General features: G+C 40.1%; 1 protein-coding gene across 1 annotated transcript in view; it reads left to right on the plus strand.

Annotated features, from left to right (window-relative positions):
- Window positions 1-1,420: 1,420 nt before the first annotated feature.
- Window positions 1,421-13,498, plus strand: part of rybpb (RING1 and YY1 binding protein b) — a 41,076-nt gene continuing 28,998 nt past the window's right edge. The window contains exons 1-2 of the mRNA XM_077198104.1: window positions 1,421-1,735; window positions 2,359-2,484. Of these exons, the coding sequence (XP_077054219.1) occupies window positions 1,710-1,735; window positions 2,359-2,484 (152 nt within the window). The 5' untranslated portion in view covers window positions 1,421-1,709. The remainder of the gene's footprint in view (window positions 1,736-2,358; window positions 2,485-13,498) is intronic.

Genomic DNA, 13,498 nt, shown 5'->3' on the forward strand with positions numbered 1-13,498 from the left:
GGAGAGAAAAGGGGGCACAAAGGGACTGGAACCCCAGAGAGCAGCTAATGATTCACATTTCATATCCCCCCACACAGGGGCCCTTGTGTCTACCATGAGGGGCCTCTTCGAGCGTTTGTTTTCACTGTGCAATCCAAAAATAAATGGGAGCCGCAGATGAGGACTGGACACTTGAGAAATTGAAATCATGAAGTCCGTAAGAAAAACGCTAAAACCCCTCATATCATTGTCTGTTGCTCAAGTGTGTTCCCTTCATGATCGCTGTGTAGTGATTGGATGGTATGTGTTTCGCACCAAGAGAAACTGGTGAGGTCAATTGTGTTTATAGAACTACTTGTATCCTCCATAAGACCGCCATGCATGTATTTTGGCTCAATTAGTCATGCTTGTCAAAGCAGATCAATAGCCATGACACACAAAATATCAACATGCTGATGTCAGTGATAACAAAATGGCATTGATTTTGGCAATGATCTCATGTATTCATTCATTTATAAGTTCAGCATTTTAAGATTAACTTCTGCATGAAATAAAAAGTCATCCTCTATTTGGTAAACCAATTCAAATCAATTTACTTTTTTTTTTTGAGCTTCTAATTTTGAATCAAAATATAACTTGATCTTCTGGTAAAACAAAAGACTTTTCTGGTATTATGCTTTTCCCAACAGTATCAAAGCTTAAATGAATCTGATGTGGTCTGGTACAAGTATGAGCTCTCAGAAAATTCCAGTTTACAAGTTGTAATTACAAGTTCTACGAGGATGTGAATGCTTTTTGCAAATTGGAATCTCGTAATTACAACATGGCGTGAACACACCTTGACATATGCCCTGTCCAACTTGTTTTCATTAATCTGTTTCACTCTACACACAATAACAGAAGAAAATATCCATTGTTACATCACGACTTTAACAAGTAGACAGGCTAAATATTCAAAACATTATTTGTGACATCAAAAACATCTTAAAGTAATAATAATAATAATACATGAAATATTATTTTTATAACTAGTTGTTTTATCAAAAATCTGAAATAAAATAATTAACAACAGGTTCTTCAGTTAGGCTATCCAAGACTTAAAAATATACAATATTGTAATCAGTGATAAAAAAAACAGCTGCTACTATGGTAAACTTGTTGCACACTGAAGAATTAAAACTGGTTATGTGGTCATTTAGTCCTTGCATTTCCATGGCTTACTTTTTATATATGATTTGAGGTGGTATACCACAAGACAAAGTAAACTCCTGTATTCTTCAGCATCAAGGTGTCCCAAATTGAACTTGACTTTTCTCCCCATATATCCCAACTCAACGCACGCTCCCCAGTGCTGCTGTTGATATATAGCAGAGTCATTAAGTCATCGAGTAGGTCTCTCACTGCTGCTTTCTCTCACTTCGACAGGCACACAGTCTAATTACGTTTGGCAATCGGAGAGTGTAGTAGTATTACTCAATCCGTGCCGATTATTTCTGGCGAGACTTTTAAACCGACGACAGCGGTGATTGGGCGGCGCAGTCACGGGGTCCGCAGTCTCTTCGCCCTGCCTAGAGTCAGTCAGTCAGTCGGGGGAAGGCGAGACTGCCTGCAAGCGCTTCTCTCTGTGTGGATCCACCATACACACACATACACGCTCACACGGACCTTCACACACAATTATTGTTAATTACTGAACCATTTTCGGTCTTTTGAGAGTCTGTTTTTCCACCATGGGCGACAAAAAGAGCCCGACCAGGTAAGAAACCGTAAGCAGTCGATAGTTTCCGAGGCGATTTTGGTGACCGCGCGGCTGTTTTTCGCTCGGTGGACATTCGGATGCTTTTCTCGAGGAGTGTTTCTCCTTTCTCTCAGAAACAAGCGCAGCTATGGCGGCTTTCTCTTCTTCACATATGACTCTTAACACTTCTCAGTGCCTCTCAGACAAAGAGATGTTCCTCCTACGGGATACGCCTGGCCTCTTCGGACGGGTTTTTTGGTCGAAGTTCAACGTTAAATGGACCGTTTTTGACATTCAATTTCACGCCGTTCACCGACGCGATATCTTTAGCTCGCTGGCTAATGTTAGCTGTCGTGCCAGCGGACACCAGTCTAGAGAGTGTATTATATATGTGTTAAGCCCGGTGACTAGGAGCTGTGGAGAATAACCGGGGCTAGTTAGCTGGTTAGCGTGTATTTCCAGTATTTTCCGGTTCTAATAAACCGCCCTCGCGCGTCACGGGTCGGATTTTCTGTCACTTTCTGTGCCACTTCGGTTACGTTAAACGAATTCGAGACAGAAAAAAGTAGGGGTGTAGGGTGTTAGGAGGGCAAACATGGAGGTTGACCTTTATAATTTGGGTTTCTTTTTTGTTATTTAAGGCCAAAAAGACAAGCCAAACCGACAGCGGACGACGGATTTTGGGACTGTAGCGTGTGCACTTTCAGAAACAGTGCCGAAGCCTTCAAATGCAGCATCTGTGATGTACGGAAGGGCACGTCTACCAGGTATGGGCATTTACACTGTACTTCTGCAGCATTGCAATCCTTATCTCATCCTCACTAATGCAGCTGGTTGTAATGCTTTACTTGTTGATTTGCTCTTTAAGATGCATTGAAACACCAGTCCTCTCATGCAAGTTAAATGTAATTTATTCAGTCTGATGACTGGCACTAGAATGGAGTGTGGCAGCCAGCCCGTGCAGTCTCTGCAGTGATGGGCAAACTTTCTTTGTCCTGCATTAGCTTGAACACAATTTATTGCATTGGATTTTCGTGCAGATGCTTGCACTGCAGCTCCATGGTCATGCATGCTTGCAGATGCTTACCTGCTATTGCAGTGCTGCAGTGTTTGCATGTGTGGCACCAGTCAGATTTCCAATTTAAATCCATGGCTGGCATTGGTTGGGTTTGATCAAAGGTATTTCATGTCTGGGTGTGTGTAGAATGCGTCAAACTGTTTTAAAGGCATTTGCTGTTAAGATCAAGAACAGGAAACGAAATGTATTGGGCTTTCTATCTTATTAAAGCGGCTGCAACAGTTTAAAGGTCAATCAGGTGTCAGATTCTTTAGGATGTGCCATTTGTTTTGACACATCTGCAAGTGTAACAATATCTGCTTGATTTAAGAATTAGTCTAACATGGTGCTCACTTGAAATAAAGCTTAGGGTGAAGAACCAAGCTTTAATGTTGTTTTTTCTGGTTTGCCTAATTGAATGATTTCATTACTCTCATTTCTATTCTGCTCATTTGGAAGCTGTCCCTAATGGCGCTTTTCCACTGCATGGTACGGCTCAGTACGGTTCGGCTCGGCACGGTTCGGCTCGCTTCGCTTTTCCACTGCGTGGTACGACTCGGCGCGGCACGGCGCGGTTCGCTTTAGCTCGGTTGCTTTTCCACTGCAGTTAGTACCGCTTCAAAGTGGGTGGGATTATAACTGAACGTTATAGTTTATCCGCTCCTCGGCAACTAACAAGAAGAACGTCTGCGCTTCTTGTCCACTGAACACGATTCAGCCATTTCTTTTTTGGAAGTTTTTTTTCTTCAAGCAAGTCAAGCAAGTAGTTTTAAAACATTGGAGGCTGTTACTGGCTATTTAAATCTAGCGGGTTTGATGTCTCGCAAATACAATGACGCTGGTTGTGACAATTCTGTCTGTCTGACCAATCAGGGATCTACAGTGCTTCCACGTCACATTTTAGTATCGGTACGGTACGCTTGGAACCTCAACAGAGGTGGTACCATTTAAAGCGAGCCGAAGCGAGCCGTACCGTACCGTACCATGCAGTGGAAAAGTGCCACAAGTGAGCCGTACCGAGCCGAGCAGTACCGTAACATGCAGTGGAAAAGCGCCAAAGCGTGCCGTACCGAACCGAACCGTACCATGCATTGGAAAAGCGCCATAACAGGTCTAGGTGTGCTTGTCCATTCATAAAGGTAATTTATTCCAGTGTTTCTCATTTTTTATCCTGGAGGCCACTCTTATGTGACCCATAGTTTAGGATGTCTGGCTGTATCCTTTGCTAATTGTCTGTGTTGTTAAAACTATTTACCATGAGGATCAACTTTATTGATGCTATAGTTCTTTGCCATTGCCATTCCTTGCCATTTTTCCCAATTCTAATGGCTTCTAAGCACCTGATTGGATGTCAAAGTGACTACAGGCTGCACGCTCCTGTATTATTCGCCTGTTGTTTCATTTTTCTTATTTGACCATGCAATATATTTGATGTACTGCTTTTTGCACACTATATTGTAGGTCAGTATGCTGATCATATTTTAGGTGTACATCAAATATATTGAAAAAATGGCAAGGAACTATAAGCCACTGATTAAATCAACAAATGAATGTGTTTGGTTTGCCTGAAATGCCATCGTGGTTGTATTCCTGTAAGTGTATGTAGCTGTGTATCCTCAGTTACGTATGTTCTACGTTTGTCTTGTCTGCGCTGTGTTTATGATGTGTAAACCCGCCAACACTTCTCATCAGCTGACTGATGTGGTGTCTACAGCTATGAGTAATATGCGGCTACACACAGTAATCCCCGAGCTCTAACCTTTTCATCTGCTCTTTTACACCCAGTGGTTTTCTGACATTTGGGGGAAAGAAGAGGTGTCGGGACAAGTCAGACACTCCAAAGCGCCTCATTTGTCAATAACGATTAGTCAGTTTATTCCCTTCGAAAACCCAGCTTAGCTCATGGATCTGTTTGGAGAAATCAGTTGCGTAACGTTCATAGTAAAGACAGGAAATGATGCCATGCTTGTCGGAAACCCCTCGTCTCACTCTCGCTGGCAGCAGCCCAGCTCCTATCAGTCTGCTAAATAGAAATTGTACGATATTGCTGATGAGAGCCGCTCTGTCTCTGTTTGATCTGCGCTGTCAAGCTTTGATGGATGCGATTGTTTGCTGATGTAAGAAGCCTGGCTCCCTTTGTAATGAGGACTAATTATCCATCTTGTCCTCGTTTGATGTATTCCAGTGGTGCACGGGGGGGGGGGGGGGAGTTGGGTGCTCGCAGAGAAACGATGAGCTCTCTTACAAGGGTGCAGAAGTAAATGCTCCCAGCTCAGCACCTTTTATCTCTGTTTCCCTCAGTGAATGGGTCTTTGTGGTGTGATAACGCATTCCACTCACCAATTATTTTATCTATGTTGGTCTTTGGAGTTCAAAGAATGCACTAACCACCTGTGCAAGGATGTATGTAGATTATCAATGCATGTTGTTGTTTTTTCATCATGTAAAGAAAGTGTGTTTAAAGTGTCGGAATTGTTGCATTGCTTAATCTGATTCCTGAGCACATTGGGTTCAGGCAGATTGATTATTTTAATGCAGCATGCCGCAAACTTGGCTGCAGGAGATTGTGCAAAAGTTGGTAGACTTTTAGGATGATAATTAAAGGCAACTTTTAGGGATAAATGTTAATTAAGCATAACAGATTCTCTTTTGCTCAACTGAATCACTAACTAACAGACCTCAAAGGTTTGGATGTTCACTTATCGACTGGGCAATTTGACGCTCAACAATGTGCTAATGAAGTGTTGAGTGAATTATATGTATGGCTTTCATGCTGGTGTATCCGCAACTTGCAAGATTGTATGATTTGGATGACATCTTTGCCGGAGGGAATGTCTCTCGTTGTGTTTTTTCCCACACAGCAGCTGCACACTTCATAAACTCATTCGCTTTGTGTTGCCATGGCAGTAGAGGTTATCTAGGGTTATGCTACTGTCAACCCAGCAGAAATTGATCCTGAATCACTGTGGGCTTGTCGTATGATGTTAGACGTGTGGTCTATATTATTTGTGAGGTAGCACTTTTGGATTCAAGTTGTCTTAAGATGGCTTTAATCTTCCATTCTTACTAATCTGAACTAAAAAAAAACACCCTCAAGCAAAACTTCAGAACAATCTTCTTTCCTCTTAGCCCATCGAAATCAAATTCCCTCACACTCCATTCTTTGCAGACCTTAAAGCATCATGTTTTAATATTAGATTGGAATCCTGAGAACAGGAGTGAAGAATGCGACACCTTGTTTCAGTATCAGATTCCCTGGTTTCTATGTTCCAAGATGCATATCAGTCACCCACAGGTTAGAGGGAAGAATCCATTAGGGGTTTCTTAAGTTGATTGATGTGCTGGATCATGGGGAAGTGCCATTTGGCCTTTGTGTTACCTTGATCTTCAATGCGGTGTACTTTTACTTCCCCTGAAGCTCACTGCCAGGTCCCAGACAAAGTTTTTCATCCTTTAAACTAGTGTTCAAGTAGTTTTGTTTCTTCCTATGTCAGTATTGATAAAAAATAAACATTTAAGAGACAAGAAATGTTTTACCACTCAATGATAGAGGTGGGGAAAATCGATTGACAGATGCATTGCAGTTCCTTTACGGTTCTGGACTAAGCCGCAAAAAAATCATTCGTTTTTTATTTATTTTACATTATTAAATATTCTGTTTATTGATAAAGCATACACAAGAAAAAAACATTACAGATATAGATGTTTGCTGCAACCTTGCAGAAGTGGATTTTTAAATGCATTTGCAGTAGCATAAATACATTTAAAGGGAACATGTATTTATTAACTCCTCACTGTATATGTATTTACACACACTCAATAGTTGATTAAGTCTTGTGCACATCCACAGAAATCAAGACACGCACTGATTGACATAGTTGAATATTTTTCCGATATGTTATTTCATTTACACTGAATGAAAACTGCAGAGGCCCGCCTCTTATTGTATTTATATTGATTGACCAGAGCAGACATTTTAATAGGGCTTTTTTTAACTTATATTTAATATTTAACTTTTAAACTCTTTAAAAGATTTGAGTCGCTGACTCAAAATTCAATCAAATGATGAGGTGTCTTCAACATTCCCACACATACTCAGACTGTTGTAGTGTCTCTCTCGTGTGTCATGTAAAGGTAGACACACAGCGCAAGCCGATGGAATATTAAGTATGTCACGGTGCAATAATTTCATACAATCTTTGTGATTCCATGGGAAATTGAGACTTTAAGTGACTTGTTCCGCTTGGAATAACATAATATTGTCTATGACACTATTGATTCGTGCAATCAACCAGGATGGCAGAGATTCTTTGTGTAATTGATGGAGTAGAGATTTACAATCCAGTAATTTTCTTCGCCATTGCTTGAGTGCAGATTGTTGAGGATAATGAAATTACATAATCAGACTGCTAACACTGTCAAATTCCCCCATGCCTCTACAAACACACTTAGACACACTTTTGCTTATCCACAGTTATCAGCATTTATACCTGCTCTAAACCACAGGCATAAGCTTTTAATCTATGCCAGGGTTTAATTGAGGGTTTAAAACTTCTGAGATTGCAGACATTTAAGCGAAATGAGGCACTAGTCATTTTTCGCTAGAGCAAAAATGAGAGATCGGAATGCATGAGATTATGTCTTGTAGAGGTCAAATAGGATGTGTTGAGTAGTGATAGACCAATAGCCAGATTGATTCATCAAACAATATATGGCCATTGAGATTGGCAGAATCTACCAACAGGTAATGAACATGTTATTGTAAAGTATTTTAGTGTCCAACACTTAAGTTTTTCACTTTTATGAAGACTGCATCTTATTTGCTGTCCTTATAGTGGGGTCCAAAAGAAATCGTTCTATTTTAAATGCATGATTCCCCCCCCCCCCCCCCCCCCCCCCCCCCCAATCCAACGACAGTATTGTTAAGTAAATTTTAGAGATTTTCAGAGTATTCTCAGACTTTTGGACTTCTCTGCCCTGGTGATACCGGTTGATGCTTAGTAGTAGTGTGTGTGTGTGTGTGTGTGTGTGTGTGTGTGTGTGTGTGTGTGTGTGTGTGTGTGTGTGTGTGTGTGTGTGTGTGTGTGTGTGTGTTAGTTATAGGGATGGCTCGATACTCGATACACAATTTTGGCTTCGGTACGATACCAGGACCTAATACCTTGGTATCGATACTAAATTGATACCACAGGTAAAAAAAAAAAAACTCTCTCAAAATTTAAGTGACACTTCAAAAACACTGCTTGAAACTCTCCACTACCAAATTTGCTAATAAAAGATATCAAAATGTAAAATAATAATAATTCAGTCAGGGAACATACAGTAGGTTAAATTTGATTTTGAAAAAAACCATGAAATTATACAATTAAAATAGGTTAATATCTATAATAATAGATTAACATATAATAATAATAGAATAATGAAATGACATGTAAACCATTAGCTGTCATGCATCAACAGAGAATTATCAACATTTATTGCATTTATTCATCTTGGTTTGGTTACTGTCTGGGTTCATATTACTTTAATGCATTGCTAAACATGTATTAGTATATTTAATTTTCTAGGTCATTTAATTACTGATTGATATAGATTAATAAATGCTATAATATTGTTAGGTCTAGTTACCTAATGAATGTTGACAAATGTAGCTTAATTGTAATATTAGTAATATTTATATTACTACTATTACTCTCTCTCTCTCGGCTTATTCCTCTAGGGGTCGCAATAGCGGCTCTAATATGCCATTCATTTTACTATCACTAATACTAAAATTAATATTATTCAAATTGTTGTTCTTTATTCATTCAAATTCAATTAATATATGTTTGTTTGAAAATGCACCAATTATGAGACCTAAACTTAATTGGTTCTAGCCTGCCATGCAAGCAGATTTGAGCTTTCGTGTTTACCGTATCATATATAATTGATAAGCTCTTACGTATGTGCGCTGTTCAGTGTTCAATAAAAGTCTAAATTAAATCAGTTGAATGATGGACTAACCTGTCGATCTCTGAACTCTTTGAACAAGTCAGGATGAGCAACTGACAAGTCAAGTGCTTAGGCAGATTTGATTTGTTGCCTCCCCGTTTGTAGAGTGGTGCATTAGATCTGTTTCTTTACTTGTCTCATTACTTTTGTAGGCAAAGTAATGCCTTATTTCACTCATACTGCTCGCTCTATTTATTATTTTCGGGCGTGTAGAAATTCGAATGAGCTTCGTTTGATCCATCGTGTTCCTCTGTTGTCGCCGTTTGCCGGTTTCGCATGACCCGCGTCAGTTTAGGTAGCGCACTGCCGCCTAGCGGTGAACTTCGAAACAGCAGCGCATTAAATACCGAAATTGAACAAAATTAGGATATTGAACCGTTTGAAATATAATAGGCTATATACCGGTATTTTTGCAGTACCGGTATACCGCGCATCCCTAGTGCGTGTGTGTGTGTGTGTGTTTGTTTGTTTGTGTGGGCTGCAATAGGCTTGAAAGTGATTTAGCAACAGAGAAAGTGCTGGACATGTGATTCTGAAGGGAGACAGATGACAAGGCACCAGAGAGGAGATAAAAAAGGCCCCAAAAGAATGGAGAGAGTGAATGAATGCAAGAGAGCGAGTGTGCGTGTTGTACGTGTGCACGCTGTGAGGAGGGGGTTGTGAGCCACTGCATGCTGAGCTTGATAGACGGCTGTGTTGGGATGTGCTCACTCAGCCAAGAGGCTCTCAGAGGGAAGGCAGAATGGAGCACATCATTACCCAGCACTGGGCTCACCCTCCTTCAACTCCCGCTCTCCTCCGCATGTCATTCAGTCAGCGAAGCAGAGGAGGCTGCCGTTCGCCTGACTCATGCATCTCTCACGTAACACAGTCAGTGACGTTTGGTGACCACACTTAATCAGCTAACCGAGTATGAACTGATGCGGTTGTGCCTCGCTGTAGTCTGCGGAGCAGAGCGCTGATGAAGATGGTAAGGCAGACTGACTGGTAGAGTGACTGACAGCTTGTCTTGATTGGAGCTGGAATCTGTTTTTGCCGGAGGAAGTATAAAGCTATTACAATCTGCAGCTCTGCTTGTATGTAGATGTTAGCGCTAAGAGGATTAGTCAGCCTGTCGTTATTGTTTGCTGTTTTTCTATGACATTAAATTCTTTAGACCATAAAGGCATGGATTTGCAGATAATGTATGAAAGTGATGGCAAGGGAAATATCTTTTCTGTGAACTCTTCATGTGAAGGTTTTCTTTTACAACAGCAGTCTGTCACGTAGCCCCTAGAAGTTTTTCGTCACATAGCCTAGTCACATACAAAATATCAAATCAAGCAACATCTGAAAATAAATGCTGCTAGAGCCATTTTTAAATTACTTTAACTTGATTTGAAAAAAAAAAAAATTCATTAAACAAATTTTATTTGACAACCTGTCTCCAAATACAGTTTGTCTTAAGGACCGTGCTTCTATTGTTTTAATAATTTTATACTTTATGAAATGTTCTGCATGCAGATTGAGCTTCAAAAATTTATTTAAATGCCACTTGCTTTTATATTTTAATGCAGTGATTTAAAGTGTGACTTTAATGTTCAAATACTTTGTAGGCCCACAGTCTCCAGATATTTTAGTTGTGTTGGAGTAACTACTTAGTACTGAAACTTTTCTCTCAGTGCAAAAGTGAATCACAAAGGAGCAGTTCAGTGACAAGACATGGTTTCCTATTTGAACGCTTAACAAAAAGTGCTTCTTTGTTGCATTTCTACTTATTAGTTTAGCAGAGCAGGCCAGTCTAGACATAAATATTCAGTAAATTGTTGTGTTGAATAGGGTGCATATTGCACAGCCTTTAGCTCGTTCATACTAATTTGAATAGTGACCTGTAATTATACAGGTCAGAGGCAACGGTAGGACACAAGGTTGAGTGAGTCTGATAAAGTATCACTCTTTCAGGTCATCATATGAAAAGAAACGCATGACAAGCCTCTGCTGATAGATGGATCCCTATGTGGGTTACACACAAACTCTACACCTGGTTTGCAGTCTGAGTGATGAGGGGAATTGTGTGGTTTTCTTTGGTGAAAGGTCAGACAACACAGGACGCTTCTTTTGGATGGATCAAAAAGAGAAAGAGATGTTAAGAGAGAAAGAGATGTTCATGTTTGATTTTTTGCTAGTTTTAGACAGGCCCACACAGAATCTGTGCCTGATTTCCAAATACAAAATGCAGGTCATGTTTTTTTATGCCACTCCATGAACAAATTGGGTTGCGAGGAAAAAACCCTGGTACTACTTGCAACGGTCTCTTTTTTTGTATTTTTTCCATTTTATTTACTTTTTTTATGTTATCCGCTAACTAACTGCCCTGTTTTCACATTGCATTTCACATCCACATCTTGTGAGAGCAGTTAGATTTTTCACCACTGCTGAGATCTTCTCCCCAGAGAGCAATTTCCTCAGGGAAGAAGGAGGGCAGATCCCTCCAGAAGGTGGAGATGAATGTTTAATGTCCTCCACCCAGTCGAGAGCGACAGCACGGGAGCCCAGGGCCTGTTCTCTAGGTGCTCTCTTCACTATCTCCGTTCTGTACAGCAGGCACAAAGCCACTAATCGCTTAGTAGAATGGCTTATGGGAGCCCAGTCCCAGAGCTTGTTCAACACGCGCGCACACATGGCAGCTTCATCATCCCCCACCAGCCAAACGCTTAATACTGCTACGCCAGAGGATCAAGGCGCTCCGCGAACTGCCACTGCACATAACTGTCGCGTTTGCCGTGATGTAAGAGGCGAACCATGTTAAATCTAGTGGTGAATCTCACAGATGCTGTCAGGAAATGTCTAAAAAGTTAGCATATTTTTAGGACAAATATGAGTTTTTTTCACTGCTTTCTTTTTATTCAGAGTCCTCCATCTGAGATGAATTAAATCCATAGGCTCAGTAGAGAGTATGGGTTCAGTTTAACTAGCCTTATCCTTTAAATGACAACAGCTTGCTTATTAGATTGCAGTCTGCCAATAAAGGTACAGCACCTTGTAGTCCAATACCAGGCATAAGTATCAGATATGTATCCCATTGACCTGACTGTCCTCTCTCCAGGGCACTTTGTGGCCTCATAGCATGCAAAAGTCAATGACTATGATTGCCTGCTTATTCTGCACTTGAATTGGAGAGCTGTTAATTGAGCACTTTTTGTAGCCTCTCTTCACCGGAGCGTTCTCTCATTCGGTCTTGCCTCTACATGCAATCGGTTTCATTTAATGCAGCCATAATTTACTGCACCGCTAACGTTTGTGTAACTGAAGCTTAGACTGGAGCCTCACCGAAATGCCAACCTCTCTAGGAATTAAAGAGCCTCCATGTGTGGTGTCATTAATTGCAGCGCATCAGTTTAAAGTGACACGTACCACCATGGGGGGCTTTTTAGACCAAGGCTTGTTTTCACACAGTTCTAAGTTTACAAAATGACCAGTTGTATATTTTTTCCAAATAAAATAATTTATATAATGCCTTTTAAAAAATATTTATAATCTACTTCAGTTTGAAAAAAAGTAGTATTATTATATTACATTTAATGATATACAATAATGTATGTCTAAATTGGGTTTTCACAGATAAAAGGACAATACTCATTCCTCTACTCCAAAAATACGTGACCACACTTCTAAATAGACTCTAGTGCTCTTTCTTGCTACAGCGGCCATTTTTTCGATTGCTCTAATACATTTAACTAATGATTAATATTTAATGATTGTTTAGTTGTCCAATGTTGAAGAATAGTTTTCTTGGTATAGTAGAACACTATAAACTTTACATAGTGAGGTGTTGCTCTGAGAGATCTCCTAATAAACAGAGAAGGAGATAATGGTATTTTAATCTTAAGAATAATGTACAGTTTCTCCTAAACCGCTGACCTTCTCTGAACCGCTATTTGATAATGATAGTTACATCTCAGTAATTATTTTATTTTTGTATATTTTGTTTTGTTGTTTTAATATTCAACAGAGAAAGGGGAATAGCCATAATCGCACTAAGCCAAGTCGCAATTTCGGTTTAATTTTGATTAATCATGCAGCCCTGGGATACAGTGTTCTACACAGTGCGCTATTTTGTGTACTGCAGATTTTGTCAAGTGCAAGTCATCCAGATGTTCCATGCATAAAGAAAATGCTCAATACACAGTCAGTATAAATACTCTATTCAGCAGAAATGGACCTTAGTTAGAGGTAGGCAACATTTAATTTAATGCAAATGAAAATAAGGTTATGAGGGAGGGAGGTACAGCAGTTTGTCTTTAGATAGCAAATTTATTTGGATTTTTGTCAACAGGAAATGTTTTGAAAAGACGTACTGTTTTGTCAGCTGAATGATAGACACCAAAGTATAGGCTACAACTGTAAATTGTCTTTCACAGCGTTGTGTTCATTCAAGTGAAATTAAATGTGGCATAGCCTATCCCCTGACTAATCCATAAGAGTAGTATGAAATTCCAAAACACAGTCCCTCAACCACAATGACCACTCTCTCATCCAACTCCATTCAAGTTTCCCTCGACTTGGCAACCAACATCTGTTCGCTAATGTGAGTTTGGTCAGTGTCCATCTCAAACTGTATGCCATTTCTCTCTTTCCATTGGAGAGGTGCCACCTGTGTTCATACTCGAGTCCCAGTCAACAGGGTGAGGTTGTGATGAGGCATCATGCGTCGATCAATAAATAATGCATTGTGTGTGTTTTGTCGTGCTCAG

The sequence above is a fragment of the Siphateles boraxobius genome, unplaced genomic scaffold (genome assembly GCF_051911475.1).
Source record: "Siphateles boraxobius isolate OS27281-9 unplaced genomic scaffold, OSU_SipBor_1 41, whole genome shotgun sequence".
NCBI lineage: Eukaryota > Metazoa > Chordata > Actinopteri > Cypriniformes > Leuciscidae > Siphateles > Siphateles boraxobius.